We start from the raw sequence: 21832 nt of genomic DNA on the forward strand, positions 1-21832 counted from the left end.
TTTTCTTCTTATATTCCAAAGCAATTGACACTTTGTAAATGGTCAGAAAAGTGAATTATATCTTCTGCACAAGGTGGACATTTATACTGAAAGTTGCGCTGCTGGGGAAAATTAATCTGAATTACCAGCATGTTAATGCGCAACATCACAGAGATATGCAGCTGCACGTGATATGCAGAAAAAATAGACATTTAATAATTTGTTCCCAGAACTTGTAAATTCATTCCTACAATGTATTTAATTCATTGCCACGTTTCTTAAATTTGTTCCCTTGTTAAATTAAAACTAAGAAATGAATTGGTACAACTAAATGGCTACAATTTAATTAAACGGAGGGAACAAATCAATATCTTGTCCAGGGCTTTGTACAAATACACTTGATGTGTCTTACCTTGTCTAACAAGCACAAACTGTGACCATATTAAATTTGATGAGAGATAAAGACTGAAACCTGTGAGGGAAAATATTTCTATAAAATAGCCTCTGTGCAGTGTGACCAGTAATATCTAATTTGTCAACAAATCACTTGCGTAGACTGTAGGGCTGTGCGATATATCGAACGTGATATTCATGCACATCTCGTCAGTAACGCCAGTGAGTGAACTACGGCTCTGTTTATTAAATGCCGCTCCATTTGAAAGCAGGTGATGGAAATTCACTGCTAATCACGGAACCGGCTTTACTGACAAGTAAATATACCGGACAGCCCTAGTAGACTGTCATTTACCAAATAAAAAAAATAAAAAATCAGACTAACAATGCTTTCTGTAACAATTAGAGTGACCAGCCTGCAAAACCGAACACAAAGCCGCATATGGCGCAAATTTATGCACTCGCATACATTTCTCTGCATGAATTCTGTTTTCATGGTCGCAATGTAGCATTTGGCTGCTAACCAATTATTTCTTTTGTAAACAAAGCTTTGTACTTCACTAGTGTCCTAATAATTATGTCAAAAACATTAATATGTGCCAAAATGTGTTTTGCTGTACCACCGTGTTCCACCACTGCTGTTGTCATGCTAACTAGCACAGCCCAAATTAAAACGCATTAATGAATTTAAGATGACGTTCTAAGCAATTTTATTAGATTTTTACTTTTTTGGCCAGTGAAATTGTTTTGAGGTGACTTGATTTAGTAGACAGAACGATCTGTTCATGGCATCAGTAAACTTTAGAACAGTGATTCTTACATGAGCTTTTCCTTTGTCTTTTCTTACAGTCAACAATAGTGTCTCTCGGGAGATAATGATCAAGTTTTTTCCTGTATCTTCACTCCTGTTAGTAGTGGTTGCATCATGTTACTACTAATTGGAATAAAAGTGAATGCATTGCCAACTATTTCTGCTGCCCATGTCTCTGGAAATCGCCAGCTCTCATTAATATTGAATGGCTGGCGACGCTCTGTGTGTACATCCCTCTATGCTTATTTTCTCTCTTTTCTTCTTCCTCAACATCCCTTTCGGTCTCAAATGAAAGGAGGCCAGAAATGGCTGGGCCTCAACATTATAAATCAATTTGGTTATCACTGTAGAGAAGCAGAAATAAACAAACCCTGCTGTTCTCTCTCTTCTCTGTGCTTTTTCTCTCTTTAATTCACATTACTCAATTATTTACACATTTCCTGTTTGGAGACATGGATATGGCCATGTTTGTTCTGGGGTTGTTAGCAGTTTAGAAGCATCTCTAACACAGCTGGTAATGAAGTGTGAGTGGCTTCTAGAGGAAATCTTATGTCTGTCTATTTCAGTGAGGTGACCTCATACCAGCAGATCTTGCAGTAATCCTGCTGCACCATAGCCAACTCAGACAACTGTGATCGCGTTGTCACCATTTCGCCAAACAAAACCGTGCCTCTATTAATTTTACAACATGAAACTCTGGGCATGTTTTTCTAAATGAGAGCTCTCTAAAACTTAAATTAACCAAAACAACTTGTTTGGAAATTGAGTTTTTCATTAATTGAACAGACCTAAAAATCAACATTGTTAATCATGAATAAGTCAGACAACCTTGATCTGAGAGTCATTTGAAGTTATTAGCTAATTTTTTCAAAGATGTGCTTGAACTGAAACCTTGTCAATGTATGCGTCTGTTGTTGTTTCAGTCTTAGCTATTTTGTTGTTCCGTCTCTTTAGTTTTGCTTTTCTAATGAGAAATGACGTCTGGGGCCAGTGTTGCCACCTTGTGCAACAACTGATCAGTGCAAAACCAAGTCAATACGCATGCGCGACTTGCTCAAACACGGTACGCGCGGTAACTATTCTGGTGATGAATTTTGATAGTTTCTGCGATCGTCATTCCCATGGTTGATTCAATAGGGGCGAGGTCCTGTTGGGGAATGGGCTTGTTTGTTTTGGTGTTTTCAAATATCAATATCGTTTGACAAAAATCGCTTGGTGTACCTTTAAGGATTGTTTAAGAACAATATTTTAAGATAATATAACAAATACCAGTTTGCATTATCAAGCTGCATGAAGGACTGTTTTTGCTGTTATAATAACTGGAAGCCGAAAGCCACAAGTTACAAATGGCTGTGGTTGCTCTTATGTTAAATGTTATTTAGCAGTACAACTTTAAGCACCACCACTACTGCTATGAAGACATTTTACTCATTTCTAAGCCTTTGCTTAATGTCTATAAAGTTAAAATAATAATAATTTTATTCAACACGGATACATTCAATTGATAAAAGGTGACACGGTTTCCATTAAATTATTAAGCATTGCAACTGTTTGATGTTGATAATAATAAGAAATGGATATTTTGAGGACCAAATCGTCATTTTTAGCATCATTTGAGACTGCTGAAAATTTAGCTTTGCAATCAAAGGAATAAATTATTAATATTAAAATAAAAACGCATGTTATAATTTTAATAAGTTATAATAGTATTTCACAATATTACTGTTTTAACTGCGTTTTTGTTCAAATAAATGCAGTCTTGATGAGCGTAAGAGACTTGTTTAAAAAATGTAACAAAACCCAAACTTTTGAATGGTGGTGTATTTCTCAGAAATGTATCTGATTAAGTGTATGATTGACAATATCCGTATACATGACCATAGCCAGCCCAATTTAAACAGGGATTCCTTAAGACCAACTAGTCGTTCTTAGAACCCGTGACTGGTGAGTTGTGAATGTAAAATTTGCACTGAATAATTGTGATGCAGGAGTGCTATAACACTTGATGGTAGTGGTAGATATTTGGCATTTTTCAAATATCGACATCGGCCGATACGTTTTTCTTTTTGGCCAATGCGTTCGAGGCGGAACGTTTATTTTGACGGCGCTGAGAGCAGCAGCGCCTGAGCACACAGTGCTCACGTTTTCCGTTGTCGTCATCGTAAACGGTTCTTTCTATACGGATAGAAGTCTGTCTAATACTCAGTTAGAACGGTTAAACAAAGGAATTATATGCATACAAAAAGTATTATAACGATTGCTTTTATATTATTAGTAACAAAGGCCGACAGCATTCAGCAAATATGCAGTTATATCATTTAAACAAATCTTTGAATGACTAATGGACATTTAATACCAATACCGGCATCGGCTGTCAAAAGAAACAATATCGGTTAACCACTAATTGATGGGGCCACATTTAATAATGGAAATAATTCTTTAGTTTGCTTTTGTTAAAGAATGTTTATTTTTCCCCTCATTTTTGCCTGGTTCTTTGAAACTGAACGTTAGTCTGAGAGTAAACCAGCTTCAAGAAATAACTGGCATGGCAGCTTCGGTTGCCAAGCTGTTCTTGGTCCTGCTTTGCTGGTGTCTGTGGTTTTTATAATGGAATAGTGAAGGTTTGATGGTCATCTCTTCTATAGCACTGAATGTGTTACAGCTTTATGTCCGTCTTTTATAACACCATGTTCTACTAGAACGTAAAACACACTTGTGCTGATGTGTTCTTGACTGTCTGGGGAGGCTGTCTTGTCACAGTGTTGTTTTCTTTTTATCTCTTTATTCCTTTCGTTCTTTCTCACGTACACAATATTTGTCTTTTTGCCCACATGTCTTTAAAGCGTCTGTGCCCTCATCCTTGAGGTCCCTGTTATTTTGTTTTGCCCAGTGTTTCCTATCTGATGTGTGTGTCTGTGTTTGTTTAGGATTTCCCGGTACCTGACTACCGTACCCCTCTGCAGGACCAGCAGCGCCGCAGACCTTCACTACTATCCGAATTCCACCCTGGGACTGAGAGGTGAGACAACCACCCCCACCCGCTTGAGACATAATGCTATGCTTCTAGTTAATGATTCTAATTATTTCTGCCCTATTTAAAGATAGCGTATTGCGAAAATGACCATATTTTCTTTCTTAAATATGAGTGTGTTTTTTCTTTTAAACTCTAGAGCTTTAAAATTTTTGAGTTTTTGTGTGTGTTTGAGAGTTTTTTGTTGTTTAATATGCAAATAATTCCAAATCCCAGAGAAATTCTTGGATGACAATATGTGATTGGAAGTGCATTATGTTGCGATTCACAAATAATTGTTTTGAGAACAATTTAATTGTATTTTAATTTATTTAACAACTGAAATGATTTTGTGATATTTTCAGTAATATTGCTTGGTCCTGAGGTTTTTGAAGCATAATAATTATAATTATAAGGATCTCTTCCAATTCCTGCAGGCCACCGGACCGGAGACATGGTTATGAGCAACAGTTTCATGCAGTCCTAACTCAGCAGGAGCAGGAGACTCTCGAGGCCAAGCGTCCCCGCATGGAGAATGTATCTGAAACACACTTTCCAAGAGCTCAGCCCACCGGCATCGTATTGCCCCCTCCACAGACCTTACAGGACAGCATCAGGACCACTGGAGAGGGCAAGAAGGTAATAAATGTGTGTGTGTGTGTGTGTGTATGTGTGTGGATGTAAGAGATATAAATATTTCCTCATTCCATAATGCAAACCGGTATTTGCTTTATTTTTAGGGTTGTTTGAAGGCTTGTACTTATTCTTGTGCTCTCTCTTTTTTCCCTCGTTTTCTGGGACAGGAAACCCAGTTTAGTGTGAAGGTGGAGGCCTCTTCCCCAGGTGGAGTTCCACAGGTGGGTGAGGATGCAGACTCATCGCCCTCCAAGCTCTCCAAGGAGGAGTTGATTCAGAGCATGGACCGCGTTGACCGTGAGATTGCCAAGGTCGAGCAGCAGATTTTCAAACTGAAAAAGAAACAGGTATGTAGCCTGACTAAACACAGATGCATGAGAGAGAGCGACCTAAACACTGCTACAGCTCAGGAACTACTTGTTTTAAGCTCTATGCTATTGTTCATTTTGTAAATAAAGAGCTTATGGCAGGTTTAGTCGCTAGTTGTGTGATGACAAGATTTATGTTTAAATTACAGCCAAAACAGCTTTGCCCGCACATCCAGGTTTCAGCCCCATGTCACAGGAAAGCTCCCTTGCTCTGGTGCTCACAGCTAGAAGCAGATTGGGTTTTTGTTCTGTATTTATCAAAAAGCCTTGTGGGAAATGTTGCCCTTCTGAAAGAAGTTTGTCACAACTACCTTTCTTTGCCAACTGTTCTTGCTCTTTGATGGCGATGCCAAATCCTTCAGGGTTGCATCATAAGCAGCAAGTGTACACTTTCATTCCTCACTCTGTCTACTATCTTCTTTTTCATAACTATCTGATTGTAGAGATACTCGCATACAGGTTGAAGGTACTTTCCCTTCTGTTCTGGCCCGATGGTGAAAACATGACAGAAGAACAACAAACTGTTATCATGCATTGTATACCACTATCTTTATTGTCTTTAAAAGATCTTTGTCTTTTACCTGTTTGTTTTCTCCTGTATAGTCTGAAAAACATCTCACTTCAGCAGAACTTTAATTATGCACTGCAGTTTTAGAAAGGGGGTCACAGGAAATTTGTTGAGACCGTATATGAATGTAATATTACACATCACTTTGATATCTGTGAGAATGTTTTTTTGTGTCTGTTGTATTCATTCATCCCTTTGATTAGTGGTGCTTGCTTAGGCAAGTATCGCTGTAATTATTGCTCCCAATTTTAACTACCATCCCACATCATTTTTGCTAAAGACATGAATGATGCTTCAATTTGTGTGATTTAAAAAAGGTCTGTTTTACTTTTCAAAGCAATGTGTTTTGAGTTAACTTGTAAGTAGTGCTCTCAAACGATTAATCGCATCCAAAATACATTTTTGTTTACATAGTATGTGTGTGTGTACTGTGTACATTTATTATGTATATATAAATACACACACATTTAAGAAAAATTTTACATTTCTATATTAAAGATTTGTATATAAATTATATGAATATAAATATATACATGTAAATATTTTCAAAATATATACTATATGTGTGTGTATTTATATATGCATAATAAATACCGTACACTAGGGCTGGGCGATATATCGAACACTATGATCATGCGCATCTCGTCAGTAAAGCCGGTACAGAGCCGTAGATCACTGACAAGCTACGCAATATCGCGTTCATTATCACAGATCAATTGCCTTCAATAACAAACGTATATTGTGTAGCTTGTCAGAGAACTACGGCTCTGTGTATTAAATGCCGCTCCATTTGAAAGCAGGTGATGGAGATTTACCGCTAATCACGGAACCAGCTTTACTGACGAGATGCGCATGATCATCACGTTCGATATATCGCACAGCCCTATAGTACACACAGATATTATGTAAATAAGAACTTATTTTGGATGCGATTAATCATGGACGCATTAATCATTTGACAGCACTACTTGTAAGCAATCAAAATAAGTGAATTCTTCATGATTTCATGTTCAGAAAATGTTCATTATTATTTGTATTATTATTATTATTGTATGTGCCCGTGTTTTGTTTTAGACTTCAGGTTTAAGGTAAATTGTCATATTTGTTGTGTCTTAGCAACAACTGGAGGAGGAGGCAGCAAAGCCAGTAGAGCCAGAAAAGCCAGTGACGCCACCCCCTGTGGAACACAAACATCGCAGCATCGTCCAGATCATTTATGATGAAAACCGGGTATGAACACATTAACGCTTGATGTCTTTCTCTCACACTCAGAAACCTAGCAGAGTGTGTTCTTTACAGATCATGTTCAATTGTTGTTAAAGTATTAAGACTATTCACAGTGAGCAAATGCTTTCCTGAGAGTCTTTGAACACCTCTAGGAGAAAATAATTAGTGACTAATTGAACTCAGCTGGGGTGGGGGGGGCATTTTGTTGTTGACAGAGTGTGATATGACTATCTAAGGGCATATGGCTTCGAATGCCCATTTTCCACAAGTTTGTGTGATTCTTTAGGGTCTTCATGAAATGTCTGTGACATACTTTGGTTAAAATTCTCAATGGTCATGTAAAACACCCTTTTTACTTTGTCAAATACAGCTCTGCTCACAGAGACCTGTTTTGGTGCATATCTCTTTAAATGATAATGAGATACTGCTTACCTCACCCCCTCTCTGCCATGGGGCGTTGACACAAGGCATATGAATCGCTGTCTAGGACTCCATATATGGCCCAGAGGTGGTCTTATTCAAATAGGTAGCTATCTACTTAGAAACTGGCTGCAAATTGAAACAGCTCTTGGATGACACAGTTTCAGACTCAGGCAGCCTATAAAAAACTGGATGCATGTTTTCTTTCAGCTTTTCGGAGCTGGCAGACATACCAGAAACCCAACTAAATGTAAAAAAGATAGTTTAATCTGATGTCACCTTTAAAATATAAAGAATGGTCTTGCATAATTTTCATAATTGTGTCTTTTGCTACCTCTTGATATGCTGAAAGCTTTTTGTATTTCTGCCTGTTTATTGTCATCTGATCGGCCAAGACCTTATGTCTCACAAATGTGATTTCACTGTTTATTCTTTGCTAAAATTTTAATTGTCTGTGTGTGTTCTCAGGACATTTAAATTTAGTGATTATGTGCATTAGGTGGTTTTTGTTTGCTTGTTTTGGAAGGAATATATATTGAACAGAGTAACAGATGAGAGCTAGAGGTAAAGCGGGTGAGAGAGAAAGAAGTACTGATGTACAGATGGAGAAAGTGAGGCAAAACTATAGCACCCTGGTCTTGAAACATCACTGAACTTCCTGCTTCCATCAAGACGCAGTTGCACACACAGACAACGCATATTTGGTATATTCTTGCAGCTGTTACAAAAACAGATTTTAGATTTGAGTGTAAAGAATTGTGGGATTGTGTAATGGAGGCGTTTCCCAGGCAGAAGAACATTGCAGCTCAGGAAATGGTGAATTTTTTTTTTGCCATGTTTATTTTTACTTCCTTTCACCCTGGGGGAGAAAATGTTTTCCAAACAAGTGATAAATTGTCTGTCAGCTTAAACAATTTGTGTTTCTGCTGCTGAAACGCACAAAGCCTCACAGATTCTGTCTGTATCAAAGCTAAAAGTCAACAAATGAGAGAACAGTTTGTTCGTTTAGTGTGGTGTATTGGCAGGCTGTCTAACCACAAGGACATACATCTGTCTTCTTTACCAAAATTCTGTCTCTGCCGTGTCACAGAAAAAGGCAGAAGAAGCCCATAAGATACTGGAGGGGTTGGGGCCTAAAGTGGAGCTGGTGAGTGCTGTGTGAAATTCTTTTCTGATGCAATAGATTTGTGCGAATTTGCTCTTCTAGCTAATCTGCAGCCGTTTCCTCTGTCTCTCCACAGCCTCTATACAACCAGCCCTCTGATACTAAAGTCTACCATGACAACATTAAGACGTGAGTATCTGCTCGCTGTAAGCTAACAGTAATTAATTCTAATAGTGACTTTGACTGGACAAAGCAGATGTGTGGGCAATGGACTAGACTAGATGATTAGATGATCATCTAGAGACTATAAATTTAGTTTTGTGTTGATTATTCGTGATCATGTGACTCCAAAATAGTTTTTTCTAGGGATCCACAATAAATCATTATTGGTTATTAGCCATTATTGGAAGTGGTTTTTTTCTGTTAAAGGAAGCCTTTGCTGTTTCTAAAAACAGTACTAATGTAATTACACTTTTAAATGCAATCTATACTTTTAATTTATTTAGACAAAATAACAAATTCAGATGATTGACTTACCAGTATCAGCCGTAATTTTAATATCTTGTATACCCCCTGACAATATAAAGCGCAGTGAGTGCCTAGAACTTAAATAAGTGTAATTTAATTATTATTATTAGTATTACCTACTATTTGTGGGTCCCATTTAGAGCCGTCATGATATTATAATTTCATTATGTGATTGTTGTATGAAAAAAATGATATCTTTAAAAATGTTGATTTAAATTAATAATGCTTTTAGTAATAGCCACACACTGCAATGTGATCGTCTTTTTTCTTTTTATGACAGGTGGCAACCAGCATTAAAGTGTAAGACTGCCACCTTCTATGTTTAATGCATCAACCAGACTGATGCTGAATTATTTCTGATATTAGTGTACTTGATATTAACACCATCAAAATGTAGTTTTTATTTAAAATATAATGGTCATTGTCAAGAGCAGTGAAATTGCTCTGATATGTATGGTAAAAGTTAAACACAATGCAGACTCCCTTGGAGTTTTGAATATAAGCCAGAATTTTTTTGGAGGCTGGTGCAAACTCTAAGTAAGTGGGACATGACTTGTTTTCATTTTTTTTTTTTTTTTTTTAAAGCAGCATGAACCTTGAGGTGCTTGTATGTGAGCTTTCATTTCTCACCCACATCATCTTGGCTGTCACATTTACATTTAGTCATTTGGCAGACACTTTTATCCAAAGCGACTTACAATTGGGGAATACAAAAAGCGATTCATCTTAAAGAGGCAATTAGACAGAGGAAGTGCTTGTAACACCAAGTCTCAGTCATTGTTCAAATAAGTACAAGCTAGTAAGGGAGGGAGAGAAGGATAGAGGGAAAGAATATACTTTCTGTCATAAACTTTCAAGCAGCCAACAGACAGTTGATGTGGCATGGTGTGTGCTGAGTCATTTAAATGAGGCAAATAATAACTCGCCAGCTAATCATCAGTGGGTTAAAGTGAAACTGCTGTGTGTGTGTAGACAGGTCAAGGTCAGTCAGTCTGTGTGTTGCATCCGGTCGACTCAGACAGTCTTTCATGCATAGGAGAGGGGGTGTGTTTGTGAGGAGGAAAACCCTCAGTTACCATGAATCAGAAGAAAACAGTACTATCATAGACTACCTTTAAAAAATGTTTGGCTCAGTAAGATTGGCTTTTTAGTTAATTATATTTAATTAAATGAATATTATTAAGCAAGGATGCATCATTTTTATCAAAAGTGGCTAAAGAGATTTATAATCTTGCAAAAGATTTAAAGTGGCTAAATGTATATTTTTACAAAAGATTTCTATTAATAGAAGTTTCTTGAGCACCAATTCATCATATTAGAATGACTTCTGAAGGATCACATGACACTGAAGACTTAAGGAATGGCTGCTGAAAACTCCGCTTTGCCATCACAGAAATAAATAACATTTATATATAAAAATAGCTATTTTGAAATTGTACTGTTTGACAAGTTTAATTTGTTTTTCTATATTTTTAATGACAATAAGAGACTTCTTTCAGAAACATTTAAAAATTTTACTGACCCCAAGCTTTTAAAAGGTAGATATCAAAAATAAACTGCATTGTGCACCGCCTATATCAGTGACCCACAAAATATGTGAAGGCATTAAATTACTTTGAATGTTATAACATGAAATCAAACCTGGAGTAAGAGTCATTAATATTCATTCATTTTTCAGGTGTTTTTATCCAAAGCAAGAAAAGCGAGGGTAGAGAAGGTTTTTAAAGTAAGAGTAAGAAAGTAAGCACATGAACAACTTGAGTCAAGGGCTCATGGAATTGTATCTTGAGGCATTTTTTGAAAGCAGAGACTGGTGGAGTTGGCAGGGCTCAATGATGGGCTGTATTCACCGTGCTTGTCTGTGGGCAGGTTATGTATCAGCAGAGAAATCTTGTTCAGTGTGCAATGTTTGCTCCTTTTATGAGAGGGAATGTAAACACACTGGTTTTTATTGCTGCAGGAATCAGATGATGAGGAAGAAATTGATTCTGTTTTTCAAGAGGAGGAACCATGCACGCAAACAGAGGGTGAGTGTCTCTCTTTTCTGTGCTGTCATTGAATGCATGAGTTTGAGCGCATGTTGAGGAAGTGCTCCTCCATCAGGTGAGGTGATTGAAGTAACAGAGAAACTAGAATATTTGTGGAAAAATTGTAGGATAATTTGGGATCACTTTATGATCACGTTTAGTTTGTATTTACAGTAGAGAAGTTAAGTGAATGTGTGGGACAAATATTTATTAGGCTGTATTGAGATGTTACTTTATGACTAATTAAAAAAAACAAAAACAAATAAGTAACAGATAATAATGATATGTTGTGGGAACAGTGATCAGAGAAATTTCATTGGCATTTGGAGTTCCGTGTTGACCTCTATAGCTTATTGGACATGCCCTCATTTGCATATCAGTCCAATGATTTATAATTTGTTATATTGTCCATGGTTAAGAAGACTGACCTATAGTATTCCCTCTGTGTGTCTATCTGTCTGTCATCTTTCTTTTTCTTTTGTGGTTCAGGACTGTTGAACAGTGATGTTTTATTTAACCCTGGTGCTAAAAATAAGCTGCTTAAGCTGCAAGGAAGCATAATGATTGTTGTTTTCTTTTCTTTTTTTTATAAATAGTTTTGTTCTCAGGAAGGTATAGTTCAGTGCAATTGCTTGTTACTAGACCGTTTCGGTCAGACCTGCTGGACCAAGAACAGTCAGAGTGGTGACATGGCCAAAAGCCAAGAGGAAGGTTAACTGTTCAGAGAGAGGAAAAACAAGCTGTTTTTTGTTCTGCGTGTTCCGTAGTACAGACACAAGCGCACTTGTCTCTCTGTGCAGGTCTTGATTGAGACTCCACTTGTTGAACCTCTTTGTTCTTGCTCATTCTCTGTTTCTGGCTCACTGTATTATTGTCTTTCTCTTTCTGTCTGTCCTTTCAGGTTTATATGTCACACTGAGAAGTAATAAACAGATAAATTTCATTTAAATAGTTCTTGTTGTTCCATCAGTAAAATTCACGCTTTGGTCAGTTGTGTTTAATATTTGTTTTTTTGCTATTGGATTGCAATACAAACATTAAGTGAATATAATTTTTTTGTTTACTTGGATAATTGCTCAGAATCACTGCTGATTTAGTTTTACTTTGCTAAAATGTTTTCTGTTGTTGCCTTAGGAACAGAAAATATGCCAGCGGTATGATGAGCTGATGACGGAGTGGGAGAAAAAAGTTGAGCGAATGGAAAACAACCCACGTCGTAAAGCCAAGGAGAGCCGCACACGTGAATACTATGAGAGGCAGTTTCCTGAAATCCGCAAACAGCGCGAGCAACAGGAACGCTTCCAGAGGTCAGTCAGGCCCACCAGGTTCTATGATGACCCAATGAATGCTCTGTCATACACACACATTTAACAGTATTGCGTTTCCCTGACACAGTTGTGATGTAACATCTTGTGTAAACACTTGAGGCACTGTGTTCTGTCCTGACTCAGCAGTTGGCCAATTAACATTGAGGATCCCGTAGGTGCTATGGTCAGAGGTCAATCTGTGATAGTTCCTGGTACAGGGGTTGAAGGGCTTCCCTGAATTATGGGGAACTCTTTCTGGAACACCACTAAAGCAGAACAGAAGAACATAACATACCGCTGACCTTGATTAACCAGAAACACAGACACTGCTGTTTTGCTGATAAAACAAAATTTGATCAAGCAAAGTAGCCAGTTTATAGATATATTTGTTATTGCACAAGACTTTGCCAGTGTTGCTTTCTGCCTTCTGCCTCTTACCTAAACAAAAGATGAAAGTTGAAGAACTGACTAATTCTGAATTCCACAGTTCTTTACTACACTTTACTTGACAAAAATGTCAATAATGACGCAATAATGCAGTTTAGTGAATATGCCAAGAGCTGCTCCAACTGATTCAGTGAGTGAATGAGTGCGTGAGTGACACTAATTAAAAACAAATCAGCTCAAGACTGATATTTGGGTCAATATCACCATTGAGTGCCTTTCAACCCTCACAATACTCTTTTTTGGTTTTAATTTCCCATTCGCTTTGTCATGTCATAAATAGTAGACACTCAAGAATCATAGTAGCTGAGCTCCCACACATTTTTTTTTTTTTAGATGATTATGGGCCAATATTTGAAGCATAAACCATAAAGATATGTCCACCCTGTCATGGACATAAATATTACTATTAAATACGTTTTCATTGCAATATTAAGATGAAAATTATATTTTCTGAACGGTATGATGTCCCTTTCCTAAACAGGGTTATTTGTTTGCCTTCAAATCATAAATACATAAAAGATTTTATGTAAACCATGTGTTTTTAAAGAAACCCATACAATACGCACATGTATTTTTTCTTATTTGGGGAAAACTGTGATATTTGGATGCAATTGTTTGTTTGCATGTTATTGTCCCAACACCTAGCTATTGAACACACTGGATTATATAGATATGATTGAATTATTATTTAAAATATCAAGATGACGGGGCGGACCAGCACATGACAGGGTAGACACACAGCAGAACACCCAAAGCATGACAAAAAATGACAATGAAACATTTATTTAACTTCAAACAAATAATACAATTACATTCTCAATCACATTAATTATATAATTGGCATATTAGTATTCAATATGCGACTATAACCAGGGAACCTATTTTGTAATTCTAATGCGTGGGTATTATATAGGTGACTATAATTAATAAATTATTTGGCTAAGAGTTATGTGTCATCATTTATATATTTCCATTCTACATTTATACTAAACTTGAGGGACCAAGCTGTGGTGGGCTTTCTGAAGTTGGGTGAGGAGTCTGCATCTCCACTGTTGTCCTGGCTTTAGCTCTGGCAGCTTTCTTTGCCTCCCTCCATTTTTTCCTTTGAGCACATTTTCCTCTCTCACTGAGCTCATTAATACATTTCTTCTTCCATGTATCTCTATCTTTCAACCATTTCTCCCTTTCTTTCTTAAGGTATGCTTCTCTTCATTCCGGGTTTGCATCCGGGCGTTTTCTGCATTGTCGTGCCATTTTTGCTGCACTCAGAGGCATGTCCTGAGAAAGAGCAATGATTTTGTTTTTATAAATGACAAAATATTATCTACAGCAGATCTTTCTATAAATTACAACATTAAATTTCTATAAATTGCCATATTATCTACAAATGAATGCTGTGTCCAACCTGTCATGTCTAAGTGGCCGACAGGGTGGACATTTTGAGCTTCAGTTAGCATATTAGCTTACAACAAAGTGTGACTAGCTAAATAGTTAATCTGGTTGTTGAAGAGAATTTGGTATATTTAAACGTACATATTTTGAAAATACTGGATTCTAATCACTTTTGGCATATTTTATGGCGATAGAGTAGACATGTTAAGCTTTGGCAAAGAAAATTTGTCAATTGAAAAGTCAACAACTTACTCACCTCATCCGTTGAAATTCCCACCACTGAAGAGACAAAAAATCTGTTGTCCTGATGTCACTAAAGGGGATGGCCTTTTTTTAAAGGGGCGGATTCCCCAATATGATAATATCCCCACCATGCAAGGGACATGGATAAACTCTTCTCTTTTTTTATTAAATAAAAATATTGTTTTTATTACCAAATGATTAATACACTCAAATTGAGTTGAACAAAATATTAATAGAGAACAAATTTGCTTAATTTTATGATTTGAATATATTCTACTCTCATTCAGTGCTGGGGACATAGCAAAATAATATGCATCCTCTTACACAAAACTAAAAAAAATCTAGGAAATATATCTAAAAAGCCAAGTAATGCTTTTGTTATGAATATAAAAACATAGCCTAATGTAACACACCCTTTCATAGTCATTTCTATGTTAAGTTGCCAAGGCAAATGAAGTATTTATGTACAGGACACCAAAAGGCACCCTACAGTGATATTGACCCATTGGGTAATCTTCTCTGTATGCTTTAAATATACATTAATTCTTATTAAATCCCCAAACGTTATTCAGTTTTTCTCTCTTTCTTTTATTCTTTGATTAACATCAAGGACACAGCCAGCAGCAGGTATATTAAGCTGTTGTCACTTTAAGGCCGAATGCATGGACTAAATATACTGATACACATCCGCTTATCTGTAAATGTGACCAGTACTGGCAAAATCAGTCGGAATGTGCACAGGTTAATTTTGAGCTACAGACCAAAAAAAAAAAAAAAGTGAAAAATGTCTAATTTCAGGTTTTCACAAAAATTAGTTAATTAAGCCCTCGTCTAGCAATCCCAATGCTCCAAATAGTAATTAAATATCTAAAATTATCTTTATTTGTGCGTTCTCTGCCTTTTTCTCTTCTCGCGCTGCCGCTGACTGGCATATCGCGCACATAAAGGCACTTCCACCAGTGCGCGATCCTCATGCATGCACTTACTGTATACACAGAATTACAGTACATCAGTAGGCTATTCATGCAAACGTAATCTGTTATATTTTAAGTGAATGTTTGGGGAACTGTTGGGGAAAAACATCTGATTTGTAACATTTATATTAGATCCGTGCAGTACAGTAGGTCTTAATATATAGACCGTCTGTCTCTTTAATGTAAATCAAACAATAAAAGAAAAGAGGGAATCACTCACTGTTCTTGATTAAACTGCTTTTGTAGGTTTAATAATCAATTTATTTGTAATGAACACTAAAGGGATTTTTTTTATTATTTCTTTTTCTTGCTTGAATGCTTTTGTTTAGATGTAAAATGAAAAAAGTAATGCACTATTTGTTTCCTTATATTTGTTCTACTGTTATTGTTATTTTTGCATCTGTTCTTATTTTTAATAACAAAGATAAAATAAAAAATACCTACAGTGCCCTCCAAAAGTATTGGAACAGTAAAGACAAAATTGCTCTGTTGGCTGTGGAGTCAAGACATTTACAAATATGATTAAAAGATGAATATGAGACAAAACTACAGAATGTCATGTTTTATTATTGGGTGATTCAACACAGATGTTTTACCAGCTAGGAAGATCAGCACTTTTAGAGTTTCATCCTCCTATCTGATGTGAGCATAAGTATTGGAACAGTTGCCTCACAGGTCTTTCTAAATGATCAGCTGTGTCCTGTTGCATTAATTCTTCAGATATTAAAAGCAGGGACTGTGTCGTGTCAGTTATATCCATTACTTCTGCATTCTGAATCTTGCATTCGATGATGACGCACACAAACCAGGATGAAGATGAGGGAGCTGACTTTGAGAGAAAAGCAAGCAATTTGGATGCTAAAAGAAAAACGGAAGTCAATTAGAGCTATAGCAAAAATAAAGGGCATGGAGAAATCAAGAGTTTGGAAACCACCAGTGACACCAGCAACCAACAACGACCTGATCGGCTGAGAAAACAACAGTAGTTGATGACAGACAAATCATAAAAGCTGTGAAAATGAACCCTAAAAGACATGTCTGTAAAATTATCAACAACTTGCAGAAAGCTGGGGTGATGCTCTGACAATCTACTGTCCTCAGGAGACTTTGACACAGAATTACAGATGCTACACAGCAAGATGCAAACCTCTGACCAGCAGCAAAAATAGAAAGGCAAGATTAGAGTTTGCAAAAAAGCACAAAGGTGAGCCAGAAGAGTTTTGGAACTGTGTTTATGGACCGATGAGACAAAGATGAACCGTTATCTAAGTGACAGGAAAGCAAAAATGTGGAGAAAAAGAAGAAAACTGCAAATTATCCCAAGCATACAGGACATCTGTAAAGCATGGTGGAGGTGGTGTCACGGCATGGACATGAATGGCTGTCTCTGGAACAGGCCCTCTCAAATTTACTGATGACTTAATGTATGATGACAGTAGCAGAATGAATTTGGAAGAGTACAAAACCATCTTGCCTACCAATATTCAAGAAAATGCCACCAGATTCATTGGGAAGTGCTTCATATTGCATCAGGACAATGACCCAAAACACCCTGCCAGTTCAGTCAAGGAATTTATAAGGGCAAAGAAATGTAAAGTCTTAGATTGCCCAAGTCAATCTCCAGATTTAAATCCGATTTAACATGAATTTCACCAGTTGAAGAGGAGAGTAAAGGCAGAAACTGCCCAAAACAAGCAACAATTGGAATTGGCTGCATTAAAGGCTGGGAAAAGTATTTCAAAGGATGAGACCAAGAGTCTGGTGATGTCTATGGGTCACAGACTCACTGCTGTGATTGTGCGCAAGGGATCTGCAACTAAATAATAGCTTTTAATCTTTTATATCTGCCTTATGTTCAACTGTCCCAATACTTATGCTCACATCAATGAGTGGGATGAACTCCAAAAGTGCTGTTCTTGTTCGTTTCATGTATGTGTTGAAACGGCTAATAATAAAATGTGACATTCTGTAGTTTTGTCTCATATTCATCTTTCAATCAAATTTGCAAATGTCTTGACTCCACAGCCAACAGAGCAATTTTGTCTTTACTGTTCCAACACTTATGGAGGGTATTGTATATTGTGATTATTAATATAGTAATAATATTAAGAAAGGTACTGGAGGAAAGATGCAACGTTGCTATGCTAAGTGTTTTTGCTTTGGAACCTTCAGAAAACTTCGTCAATTTTTCTCAGAACTGACTTTCGTCGACTTCAAATGGATGTAGCACAGTCATTTTTTTTTTCTCCAATTCCAACAAATCACATCATTTTGAAGGTATTTTAATGAAGAATATAAAAAATAAAAATAACTAATTTTTGAAAATTTGCTCATTGTGATTCATTTTGCCAGCACAGGTCACAAATGTTCACTTAAGACATAATCGACTGCTGTTCTTCCAAAATAAAAAAGTAAGAAAAAAAAACGTGCACATTTGAAAACCATTAGCAAAAGTGAAATACCATTGTTATAATACCATAACCACTGTTTAAAAAAACTGATTCAGTTTTGAAGAATAATTTTACTTCTTAACCCTCTGCATGACCGTCTCAGACCTGGCAATTTGCGCTTTTGCCTAAATTAGTCTTTCTTGTTCACCTCATAAACGTTGCAGGAGTCACGTCTGTAGTTCTGTTCATTAAGCTCAAACCATCCAACTTCAGTGAGCACTGTTTGCTTGTCTTGATTGTTTAGACAAGCCAGAGTATGTAGCTATTGTTGCTGTAAGAGTCTCTAAACCAAAGAACTTCAGAGCTCCAGTGCTCATGAATAGACCCGGAGGAATCTTGCCAATAGCTGTAACCACTGCTTCAAAGGCTTTTTGTGGGAGAAGAAACAGGGTGTGGGACTCTGATCTGGTAGCTTGCTTGGGAAAGCGCTGTTACATGGTACGAAGACAACAAAGCCAGGAACAGACAAACTCTTTCTCTAACCATGCTTCATCGTTCCTGTCTTTAGGGTGGGCCAGAGGGGGACAGGCCTGTCTGCCACCATCGCAAGAAGTGAACACGAGATATCCGAGATCATTGATGGCCTCTCAGAGCAGGAGGTAAACCACTGGTTTATATATCTGAAATCTGATCCATATAGAAAAACTTTACCCCAAGTACAGAAAGTGTATTAGCCAGAATTGTAGCGCTTCAGGAGCTCATGCACCCCGGCCTTCTCCCATACATCAGACTTTATTATTTCCTGTGAGCCATTGCAGTCTTTTTATCATCAAATAGCCAGATTATGCAGCATAAAATCTGATGTACTTTGCAGTTTATTTTGATTAAGAATCACCCACTTAGACATGAAAGAGGGAATGAGGGGACAGAGTCCAACCATACTTTTTGCTTTCTTTAATGTCAGGCCTACCTGAAAGTGACACTTAAAATACTCATCCAAACAATACTGAATAACTAGCAGCAATGTATATAGATTTGTGATCATAATTGATAATAGTCCAAAAATAAGTACTGATTATTTTAAAGACGAGAAAACAACACAGGTAATACAATTCGGATTGAGGATGTTAATTTACTATCATTGCTGCATTTACTGTTTTCTAGCTTGTTTCCAAATCTAGCAATATTATAAATGAAGAGTTCAACCATTTTTAACCATTTTCAAAAATCATGTTTTTTCATTGTGCAGGCCAGTTAATCTCAGTCAAACTGCAGTTGGGTTATTTTGATTGGGTAAAAAATAACAAAAAAATACTAGCTAACTAACATAATAAAACACAATAAAAACATGATAGCATAATAAAAAAACATGATTTTTGAACATTTTAAAAAACAGAGTTATCCGTTTTTGCAGATAAACTCTTCAAATATTGTTTCCTATTTGACAAATTGCTTTTACTTGCCTTTTGTAAGTCGCTTTGGATAAAAGCGTCTGCTAAATTCGTAAAAGTAAAAATGTAAAACTATTACAGATTTGATGCTATTTACTGGGAAAATCCTGTGAAAACTGTCATTTTGTTTCCTGGAGGACTGATAAAAACTATTCCTAGTCCTGGAAGTGGTGTTGCAATAGAGTAATCTGATTGGAGCGTTGTGATTATTCGTAAATTGCAAGTTTGTGTGCAGTATGCATCAGACGGTCAGTGAATGGCCTGTGGGTGTGCTGTCGGAGGCTGAGACTAAAGTAATGTAAACAAGCACTGCAGAATCATCCTGGACACCTTTTTGTCTCTCTCAGAACAATGAGAAACAGATGAGACAGTTGTCTGTCATTCCTCCCATGATGTACGATTCTGAACAGCGGAGAGTGAAGTTTATCAACATGAACGGTCTGATGGATGACCCAATGAAGGTCTACAAATCCCGCCAGTTTATGAATGTCTGGACCGAACACGAGAAGGAGATCTTCAAGGAAAAGTGAGTAACAGTGGCTTATTTTGGCATGTCAAGTGAGTGTGTGTAAATGTGCTGCAGTTTTTTTCTCACCTTTGTCTCTTCTGTAACACAGGTTTGTGCAGCATCCAAAAAACTTTGGGTTCATCGCTTCATTTCTGGAGAGAAAGGTGGGTTTCCTGTTTTGTGACTCCGAGTATGGTGGACTGCTGTCACACCCAGGATGTCCCTGGATGTTCATCAGTGGTTGTTTGAACTGAAGCACTGTAACAGCTTTACTGACTCAGATCCCCACCCACAGACAGCATTTTTTCATTGCATTATGATATTTTCTTTTCAAATTCAATCCCAAGTGATGCAGCTGTATTTATATTTTCTGTCTCTGCAGTGTGTGTCTGATTGTGTGCTGTACTATTATTTGACTAAGAAGAGTCAGAACTATAAAACTCTTGTCAGACGAAATTTTGGGAATCGGCGACGAAGGAATCAGGTATTTATTTATTTTTTCTCTTCACTTATGCACTTGTCTCTCAGTCTAAGCATAGATATGACAGTAAGCTCTCTTGCACATTTTGACAAAGTGTGTTATCCAGGTGTTCTCTGGTTACAGAAGATTTGTGCACGGTATACATACTATATACTGCAGGAATTGTAAGAGTAGTGTGAAAGTAAGCTATTAAATATCACCTTTGTTTTTAAGCAGCATCAGGATTTTGAAGGGTTTTTTTTTTGTGTGTGATTGTGATGCCAAAATGATCGCATTTGCATTGACTTTTCGCAGAGGCTGTTTGCGTAATTGTTTGTGTTGTTGTGCAGTGAATACCCACTAATAATTATGTAATTAAAAATAATGCCGATGTGTTTGTACTTACACTGCTGATCAAAAGTTTCTTTTGAACTTGATATTCATCAAAAAAATCCTGAACAAAATGTATGTGGCAGCACAGCTGTTTTCAACATTGATAATAATAAGAAATGTTTCTTAAGCACCAACTTAGACACTGATGGAGTATGGGGTGACCCATACTCGGAATTTGTGCTCTGCATTTAACCCATCCAAGTGCACACACAGTAGTGAACATACACCCGGAGCAGTGGGCAGCCAATGCTGCGGCGTCCGGGGAGCAGTTGGGGGTTTGGTGCCTTGCTCAAGGGTCTCACCTCAGTCGTGGTATTGAGGGTGGAGAGAGCGCTGGACATTCACTCCCCCCACCTACAATCCCTGCCGGATCTGAGACTCGAACCCACGACCTTCGGGCTACAAGTCCAACTCTGTATCCACGTTATTTTATTTACGATCAAATAGATGTAGCCTTGGTGTGAGCACGAGACTTCTTTGAAAAACATTTCGCATTTATTAAACATTTAAGTGTTAAGACCCCAAACTTTTAAACAGTAGTGTATTAACAAAGTAAGCACTAAATGACAATACTGAATGCATATTGTCAATATTAGCAGCTACAAACTAAATTTTTTTTTTTTTTTTGGGACAGATAATGCAAAATTGCAATCATAATAATGAATGCAAATTCAACTCATCCCCACACAATTTAAACTCAAAACCGTCTTTCTGCTTGTTTGCAAGCTATTAAGTTTTAGTACTCAAGAAGCCCCTTAGTGTTCAGTATGCACTGTTACAACATCTGCATCTCAGTCTGAGAAAGCGTGTGCTTTTAAATGGCTCTGTTTTGACTTTTTTTTATGAGGGGGGTGTGTTTGAATCATGCTTAATGTGAGGTTCTGCTTTTTCTTTTTTTATGAGAGGGTGTGTTTTGTGGTTGTTTTTGTGTGCTGTTGACGATGTCTTATAAGAACTCATACTATGTGCACGCGTGCGAAAATGCATCTGTGCTTTGAGAGTCTCTCTCTAATTTATGGAGGGCTTCGCAGCTTTCCAGGAATCTGTTTTATCTGTTTGGCACAGCCGAGAGGCTCCATGCTGTAGTCAGGGACCACAGAGGGAAAAGAAGCGAACATGAGAGTTTCAAACTCCAACTTTAAAGCTGTTGGAGCATAGTATCTGAGGCTTCTTATTTTCATTTGCATACTTGCTC

General features: G+C 37.1%; 1 protein-coding gene across 10 annotated transcripts in view; it reads left to right on the forward strand.

Annotated features, from left to right (window-relative positions):
• Positions 1 to 21832, forward strand: part of LOC306870873 (nuclear receptor corepressor 1-like) — a 99515-nt gene that overhangs the window by 22602 nt on the left and 55081 nt on the right. For all 10 annotated transcript variants that reach the window (XM_079418344.1, XM_079418346.1, XM_079418351.1 and 7 more), the window contains exons 3-14: positions 4111 to 4202; positions 4631 to 4832; positions 4997 to 5176; positions 6882 to 6995; positions 8503 to 8559; positions 8654 to 8706; positions 11006 to 11072; positions 12207 to 12379; positions 18394 to 18484; positions 19624 to 19802; positions 19894 to 19948; positions 20167 to 20268. In XM_079418344.1, the coding sequence (XP_079274470.1) occupies positions 4111 to 4202; positions 4631 to 4832; positions 4997 to 5176; positions 6882 to 6995; positions 8503 to 8559; positions 8654 to 8706; positions 11006 to 11072; positions 12207 to 12379; positions 18394 to 18484; positions 19624 to 19802; positions 19894 to 19948; positions 20167 to 20268 (1365 nt within the window). The remainder of the gene's footprint in view (positions 1 to 4110; positions 4203 to 4630; positions 4833 to 4996; positions 5177 to 6881; positions 6996 to 8502; positions 8560 to 8653; positions 8707 to 11005; positions 11073 to 12206; positions 12380 to 18393; positions 18485 to 19623; positions 19803 to 19893; positions 19949 to 20166; positions 20269 to 21832) is intronic.

The sequence above is a fragment of the Barbus barbus genome (assembly GCF_936440315.1).
Source record: "Barbus barbus genome assembly, chromosome: 6".
Lineage (NCBI taxonomy): Eukaryota > Metazoa > Chordata > Actinopteri > Cypriniformes > Cyprinidae > Barbus > Barbus barbus.